This window comes from Apium graveolens, chromosome 7 (genome assembly GCF_009905375.1).
Source record: "Apium graveolens cultivar Ventura chromosome 7, ASM990537v1, whole genome shotgun sequence".
Lineage (NCBI taxonomy): Eukaryota > Viridiplantae > Streptophyta > Magnoliopsida > Apiales > Apiaceae > Apium > Apium graveolens.
In genome coordinates, this window is record NC_133653.1 from 138,495,496 (window position 1) to 138,504,709 (window position 9,214).

Sequence of the window (9,214 nt, forward strand, 5' to 3'; positions counted from 1 at the left end):
CTTGACTTTCTTCCTTTTCTCTTATTTGTTTGTTCCATCTCAAGTTCATGAGTCTTGAGCATCCCATAAATTTCATCAAGAATTGTTTCTTCAAGATTATAGTTGTCTCTTATAGTGGTGGCCTTCAAATCCCAACTTTCAGGAAGTGCTAACAGGAATTTAAGATTTGAATCCTCAAGATCATATTCCTTGTCAACTAGTGACAAATCATTCAAGAGTTTGACAAATCTGTCATATAAACCAGTTAATGACTCATCAGGCTTTGTGTCAAAGTGCTCATACTCTTGAGTGAGTATAGTCTTCCTGTTCTTCTTAATTGAATCGGTTCCCTGGCATCTTGTCTCCAAAGCATCCCATATCTCCTTTGCAGTCTTGCAGTTGATTACCCTGTTTGACATTACATTATCAATAGCACTATACAGCAAGTGTCGTACCTTAGCATCCTTAGCAATTGATGAGATATCTTCAGCAGTATAATCACTCTTCTCCTTTGGTACAGACTTTGCTGGTTCATATGCAACTACAATAGAGAGTTTGGTTGGCTTGTGTGGTCCTTCATTGATTCTATCAAGTTATTCTGGATCAGTAGCTTCCAGAAACATAGACATCCTCACCTTCCATATGGAATATTCAGATGGTTTCAGTATGGGAACTCTAATAGTCTCATCTCGACTATGGATTTGAGTCTTTGGAGGTTCTTCAGTTTTGGTGGGGTTAGTTGGAGTTTGTTCTTCTTCAGACATGATTGTTTTCGGATCTTAAACTGTTTGTGTGTTAACAGATTTGCTCTGATACCACTTGTTAGGTCACACACATTGTAGAAGGGGGTTAAATACAGTGTTTATCACAATCAAATCGAATTAAAGAACACAAGTAACCAGAAACAAGCTTTATTAAACTCTGTTACAATATGGAACTATCCTCTCTCAGTGATGAACAAATTATCACGAGAGCTGCTAGGGTTACAATAAATAATAACTTTGATTATGATAACACATATAGTGTAAACCCTATGTCTGTGTTTATATACTACACAGTTATAAGATAATCGCTAATTGATATCGAATATGATTCTGTATCCTAAATTATATCAACTAGTTATCTTTACTTCCAAGTATTCTATTCTTCATAGAATTCCTTCTTTATGCATATCTCTTCTTGCATTTGTCTTGATCTTCTTTCCTTACAATCAGTCGCCTTCCTTATCTGAAAGCCTCCTTAAATCCTGATATTATCTTCTGATAAATATCTCCTGATAACTTAAGTTCTGACAACTTTAAGTTCTAACTTCAGTATAAATGTTGATTTCCAGTTAAGTACTGATTTGTCCTGTTAAGTAAGATCTAAAAACTAAACACAAATCATATTAGTCATGACATTATCAAAGATATCTAACACTAAGTTGTACTGAAGTTTATCAGACTTTAATCTTATCTAATATTCTGCTGAATGCACACACTTTCACTCCATATGAATGATGAAAATTACTATGGTGATTAAGTTATTTTTGACAAACAGTTAAGTGTCATTTGCATAAATTTTGAGGACAAGTTCTGATGAAAGTTCTGATGATTAAACTCTGAAGAAAACAAGTCAGTATTTGTATGAAGAATCAAAGAAAAAGATATTCACTTTTTGGTCAGAAGCCATATTCTGATGACTGTTAAAATTTGATATAAGTTTAAGTTCTGACATTAAATCCTGATGGAATCCTTGATGCTTACGTGGCATTTTACTTTACTTGACTTATTTGTGATAAAAACTGAAACAATCATATTTAAATCAGAATATATTTGGATAAGATAAAAATAGTCATAATCATTAAGGGTTAGTGGTAAACGTATTTATCCTGAAAAACTGCATGTGCACGGTAATTATTGCTTATTTTACGTGCCCATTAACTCCTACTTTAACTGTTAACTGACTATTCACACATTGCCAGGTGTAAAGTGTATCCCATGCTTCAAAAATATAACTGTTGAGTGGAGAGAGTATATATATGGGAGTTAAAAGACTTTCTAATCTTTTACTTACTTTTCTATTCTTAATCTCTTTTATTCTCTCTCTCTAATATTCTCTGAAGCGTTTTCTTACAGGCATTTTCACAAACACCTTTCGCGCAACTTATTTTCTCACTTAATTTCTTACAGAGATGGGACCAAAAGACTTGATTTTCAATGGAGCTAAGTTTGTTTCTAACAACTACTCGTCTATTCTTAACAAGGCTGACGCTCCATCGAAACTTCACTTTATTCAGGATTTCCTTACTAATTCTGATATTGGGTATGCTTTGACCCAACCTGAAGAATTCTCTGGAACCCAAGTGCTGGAGTTTTGGAGAAGTGGAATCTATGATGATGGTGGTGCTCAAGGGTCCCCAAGTATTATCTTTACAACAGGGGAGGATGAGCATGTCGTGACTTTGGCTACAGTTCGCCAAGCATTGCAGTTGCCTGAGAACTGCGCTTATACAACTGTTGACGAGCCAGTTCTTCAAAATATGATGGCCAGTCTGGGGTATGAAAAGACATTGGCAAAACTGGGTCAATTGAAGAGATCTTACATAAGGAGGGAATGAAGTTTCTTCTTTGACTGCATCACAAAGGCTTTTGCAAACAAATGTTCTAATTTCGATGCAATTCCTATATTCAGTCAACAAATCGGGTATGCTCTCATTAATCAAACTGATTTTGATTATGCAAGTGCTGTTTTAGGCTTTATTGGGGATAGGATGACAGAAGATAGGAACACTGTTTATTTTGCTAGATTCTGTCAGCTTATTTATAGTTTTTGTTGTGCTGATAAGCCCCAATTAGCTAGTGAATTACTTCCATCATTTAAACTAGCTAAAAGAGCTTTTAATGACATATTATCTACTGATAATAAGAAGGTTGTGTTGAGACCCCTCCAAAACCTTTATCTGTCAAACAAGCCTTAATAATCTATGATCCAGTTACATACACTGCACTATATCATGATGTCCAACCATCTGAACCTCAACCATCAGCACCTACCACCACTACCCAAACACCTCAAACTTCTCAACCACAACCAAAATCTACCATCAGGACATCTGTCAAACCTTCACCTCAATCATTACAACCTGAATCATCAGCACATACCATCAGATCTTCATCTTCCAGGCCAAAGAGGACAAAGTCTGTTCCTCAACCTCCACAAAAGAGAAGGAAGATGATTCTCAGAGATGAATCTGATAGTGATGAAAAGGAAATAGTTAAAGCACGGGTTCATGCATCAGAACCTGTGATAATTGAAGCTGAGAACTCTACTTCTCAGACAGAAACAGCAGCTCAAAGTTCTGATACATTGAAAAGAAAGAAATCTGTAAGTTCTTTTAATTTTGACGCAACTCCTTCATTGGCACGGAGATTGAAGAAAATGAAGGCTAAGAGGTATTTGGCTAAGGCTCCATAAGAAGATACTGAAGAATCTGAGGAAGGAGATCAGGAATCTCTAATCTTACAAGAACCAATTGTTATTGAATCCCTTCCAGCTCAAGCCAAAGACACTGCTACTGATATAGTTGTAACCCCTCATGTCTCTCCTATTAAAGCTACAGATGATGCTAAAGAACAAACTCAAAATTCTGAAATAGATATTCATAATTCGAATATACCAAATGTTCTTTATCTGGAAGTTCCATCTACAGAAGCTCAGCAATCTCCAACTCATTTTCCAATTTTAAATGCTGAGATACCATCTATATCAACCAAACCAGCTCTGGAGATAAATTCTGATGTTCAGAATTTAAATGAAGTTGTTCCTGAATCTCCAGTTGCTTCACACACTGTTGTGCTGTCAGAACATAATGAGTCTTCCTCAAGTTCTGAAGACAGTATTTCTGCTGAGACTCCAGTTCCTATACTAGGAAAGGAAAAATTGATGAAGAAATTTGTTGAAAAGGAAGCACCTATTCCTTAGGAGGATACTCACAGAGGTGTGGAGTGGACCAAGAAGTGGAATGACACTGATTTCATTCCAAGTTCTAACATTTTGACAGAGCATATTGTAAAGCTGATGAGTTGCTCACAAATGCTAATTTAAAGACACAACTCAAGATCAATGCTCTATCTACCAAACATCTTCAAGGTCTACATTCTTCTACTCATGAAAAGCTTGATACACTAAAGTAACATGCTGATAAGCTAGATCTACAGCTTAAGCTTGACAAGAATAGATATATCAGACCTACTCTTGAGAAAATTGAAGCCATTGAGAAGATTCAAGAGAAGCAACAAGCCCAAATTACTGAGGTCCTGGCTAATCAAGTTTCTCAGAAAGCTCAATTGGATGAAATCCAATCTTCAGTTGAACTTCTTCTTTCTCTCTCACTTCCTGATGATGCCAAAAAAGGGGAGAAGGTAGTTAAGTCCAAATGCTCACCTACTGAAATACTGAAGAAAAAGGATGATAAAAGTGATGACCAGGGAAACTCTGATAACAGTAGAGGTCAAGCAAAAGTTCAAGGAAAATCTTCTACATAGAACAAGTCAAGTTCTGATGTTGTGAATGCTAAAAGTCTGAAGTCAAGTTCTGATAAACAAAGTCTGATGTCAAGTTCTGATATTCTGATTCAGTCAGGATCTAAAGACTCTCAGAAGTTTTTAAAAACTCTGAAGCTAAAGGGGAAGCAGACTACTGTTTATTACAAAAATCCTAAAATCCAGACACTTGATGAGGAGATAGCTAAAAGATTATTTCTGAAACAAAATCCAGGAATGGATTTGGAAACTCTCAAGGAGGAAGAAGCTAGATTTGCAGCTGAGGAGACAAATCTTAAGTCAAGAGCTTCTGATGCAAAGAAACCTTCAAGGACTAAGGAAAAAAGGCAATATGATCAGGGAAAAGTCAAATTCTGAGACTTCAAAGTCCAAGACTAGATCATAAACTGAGATTGATCCTAAGTCAAAAGGAAAAGAAAAGGTTGGTGAACCTTTAAAGATTGAGAAAAAGATAAGTTCTTCCATTCCAGTCTATCAAACTACAGTGCATGATGATTTGATAGAAGATGAAACTGTTCAAATTCTGAAGAGAAGAAAGATAATTGAAGAATCTAAAACAACCTCTGACATTGCTCAAGTTGTTCAAAATAAAGAACAGCAAACTACAGAAGAAACAGCAAATTCTGATCAAGTTAATTTGGAAAAGATGACAATTGCTGATAAGAAGAAGCTGTTATGGAAGAAAGCTACTCTAGTTGAACCAAAATCCAATCTTATGATGAGTCAACTCGCAACATTTGGGTTGAGATCTAAGCAACCTAGAGATAAAGCTGGATTAGGTTCTGATGAAGAAAAGATACAAACATGAGTAGAAGTTACTCTAAGAGATCCTTTCATGTTGATAGACAAACCATATGAACAAATCAAACAAAAGCACCTTGACCAAGTGTTGTCTGCTCAAATCGTGATAGATGCTCATGATAAGGAAAATCTAAAGGAGAAATTGATTTTATTTCTCTATGTTGGATTAACTTACAGACTAGCTGATATTGATGTGCTAAAGAAGTCTGTCAGAGAACTTCAACATATTCACTATCTTCTGGAAGTAAAATCTGATGTTACAGGAAGATGGTCAGAATACATTTTGAAGGCTATAAGAGATCTATTTAGAATCTCAGGTACAAATACTTCTCAGTATATACCAATGATTACTGAAAGTGATGGAAGAGAAATTCCTATGCTGAAGAATTCTGCTAAGGTGGAAGTTATTCTGAAAGGAAAATGCTTATGTTATAATGAAAACTCTTCACATTCTAGGGTTATTAGACTTGGTGATGGTCTTGAAAGAACATCAATTCAAGCTCTCAGAAAAGCCATTTATCAAATTGGTGATAGTAAAGATGAAGAACTGATGCAGGTCAAAGCACAGTTAGTTGAATTTCTGAGGAAAGCTGAAGATAAGCTGGTAAGAGATTTTGTTAAGAATCATTATGGATTCAGATTGATCCAGTGAAGTTGGTAAAGCTACAAGGACTGTAAGTTGTAGTTAATAGTCTTATTAAACTCTTATTGCATTTGAACTTAAATGTTTTTGACATCATCAAATCTATTAACTAGTATATTTTTGCACAATTTACTAGTTGGGGGAGATTGTTAGATATATTTGAGATGTCATGTCTAATATGTTTCATGTTTAGTTTTCAGATCTTAACAAACAGGAAATATCAGTACTTACTGGAAGTCAGAACTTAAGGATATCAAAACTTAGATTATCAGAAGATAAATATCAGAAGATGGATATCAGAACTTAAGTACGAGAGGACTAACAGTTAAGAAAGGAAGCTGATTTACAGGAAAGAGGATCGAGACTAATACAAAAGAAGATATGCATGGAAAGAGTTAGAGGACTTAAAGCCTTGTATAAGATATCTGATTGATATATTTTAGGAGACAGAATTATATTTCATATCAATTAGAAGTTATCTTGTAACTGTGTACTATATAAACACAGACATAGGTTTACACTATATGTGTTATCATTATCGAGAAGATCATACATTGTAACCTAGCAGCTCTCGTGATATTTGTTCATCATTGAGAGAGAACAGTTCCATTGTAATATAGTTTATTATATCGAATTAATCTGTTTACTGTTACTTGTGTTTGAAATCGATTTGCTTGTATTCTACACTATATTCAACCCCCTTCTACAGTGTTGTGTGACCTAACAGGTCCCATCTTTATCAAGTATTTTATCCTCACACCCAGCTTAGACATTTGGCATCGCGAGCTTAGCCTCTACAAGTTTGATCCCACATATACGGGCTCACACATGCGGGGTCGCATATGCCATCTAGCATATACGGCTACCCTCAACTTCATAATGAGCTCGTGTTGCTTATTATGTAATGACCTCGCTTTATATAAGCTGGTTGTTATAATACTGATCCCAAGCGGGTTGGAGCCTAGCTCGAGTATATAAAGGTGATTGTTTTGTCCTCGCGTGGGAGTCCATCAAGAGTGTTCCCATGCTGGTCTCTTAGTCAAATGTCAAAAATCAAGACACACAATAAATAAATAACAATCATTCATTTACAGATTATGGAAAGTGAGTCAATTACATGCTTCTGGCCTCGGGGAGGCACCTATATAGCACTACCCCCCCCCCCCCCCCCCCGAGACTTAGGGATATTTTAATAATACTAAGTCTGAAAAGAACAATATAACTGATAATACTTCCGGAGTTGCTCCGCATTCTAGGCTCTTGGGATCAACTGGTCCTGCATATCATTTAGGTGGTAGATTCCCTCCCAAAGCACTAATTTTACCTTGTAGGGGCCTTCCCCATTTGCCCTAAAGACTCTGTGGCTCACCATCTTGATGTTTGACATGACCCGACGCAGAACCAAATCTCCCACCTTAAAAGTCCGAGCTCGAACCTTGTTTTTGTAGTGTCGAGCTGTCCTCAGTTGATATGCTGCTATCCTGATCTTAGAATCCTCTCGAATCTCCTCGATCATGTCCAAGTAGAGTCGATGGTTGACCTTTTTGCCTCAGAGTCATAATTATCCCTTCGAAACGATCATGCCCCTACTTCAACCGGCACCATGGCCTCACACCCATACACCATAAAGAAAGGGGTCTCCCCAGTTGTAGTTCTTGGGGTGGTATTTTAGGACCGCAAAACATGTGGGAGCTCTTCTGGCCATGTTCCTTTCTTTTCCTCCAGCTTTGCCTTCAAGGTATGCTTGATGATTTTATTAACAACTTCAGTTTGTCATTTGCTTTGTGTGTGGCTAACCGCATGAAAACTCTTCTGAATTCCCAATTGCTCACAAAATTCCCTCATCTCCTTGCTGTCAAACTGCTTCCCGTTATCTGAAATCAGCTTGTATCGGATGTCGTACCGGCACACAATAGCTCTGTACACAAATTCTTTGAGTTTCTTTGCTGTGATGATGGCCAAAGGCTCAGCTTCTTCCCACTTAGTAAAATAATCCACCGCAACAACTGCATACTTGACACCACCCTTGGCATTCGAGAGTTCTCGAATCAAATCGATTCCCCATATAGCAAAGGGCCAAGGGTCATGATAGATGTGAAAGGGGCCACGGGGCTGTTGTAATAATTGGAGTATTGTTAATACTTATCATAAGCCCGAGAGAATTCAAATGCATCTTTTTTCACTGTTGTCCAATAGTAACCCTAACGGAGGATTTTCTAAGCTATAGAGCTACCCGCCGAGTGGTTGCCAAAAATGCCCTTGTGCACCTCCCTTAGGATATAGTTGCATTCCTCTCCGTCTATGCACTTGAGGAGGGGTACGCTGAACCCCCTTCCGTATAGGATCCCATCATATATCACATAACATGTTGCCATATACTTTACTCTCATTGCCTCATTTTTTCATCTGAAAGCATTCCTTCTTTTATATAAGCCAAGATAGGGGTCATCCATGTCGAGCCAAGGTTGTCTCCAATGTTACTAACTTCGTGCTCGGGCATACTAGGCCTCCTCTGTATATTGTTAGGGCGAAAACACGCGCTAATATTCACGCAAGTATACGCGTTCGCAAGTAATATAGAATACTTTCTAGTTCGTTCCCTCAGAGACTCAGACTAAATTATTGTCTAATTAAACTCACTCACCAATGTATGATTACTTCTCAATGTTAAGATAATAACACTTAAAACTGTTGATTAAATATTAACTATAATTAACTACTAAATTAACCACTTAACTAACACTTCAATTTATCAATAATAAAACACTCATGAGATCACAACTTCATTATTACTTCCTTCTATAGCCATTGTTATTACCTTTAGCATGTGACAGTGATGATATTAATCGAATAACACGAAACTGATAAAAGCCAACTTTCATTGCACTAATACCATTCTACCAAGCATCCACAATTAAGATAGAAGTCGAATAGTCATCAATTATGTTGAGTTCCTATATGTCTACAGAAATTGACAACACAACGATTTAAGCACAAGTTATTCTTTTTGATTACATAGGGCAAATAAAACTGTTAGAGTTACCCACTAATCATGCACAACGTACATGAACCTATGCTAGCATGGCAAGTTCTAAATCTCAAGATCCACCGTCGCTTCACAAGAGATTAACACCCTATCTTATATGTTCGCGACGCACATAAGACGAATACGCACAACCAATACTAGATATCAAGCAATCATCACACACTAAAGTATTAAACAATTAACTAAAGAATTCCATAATAA

At 36.7% G+C, this 9,214-nt stretch overlaps 1 protein-coding gene across 1 annotated transcript; it reads right to left on the reverse strand.

Annotated features, from left to right (window-relative positions):
* Nucleotides 1-7,740: 7,740 nt before the first annotated feature.
* On the reverse strand, nucleotides 7,741-8,357 carry LOC141674059 (uncharacterized). The gene is made up of 2 exons (XM_074480786.1): nucleotides 8,235-8,357; nucleotides 7,741-8,079 (listed from the first exon to the last, which is right to left on the reverse strand). Exons 1-2 carry the CDS (start codon nucleotides 8,355-8,357, stop codon nucleotides 7,741-7,743), a joined length of 462 nt encoding a protein of 153 aa, XP_074336887.1.
* Nucleotides 8,358-9,214: the final 857 nt, after the last annotated feature.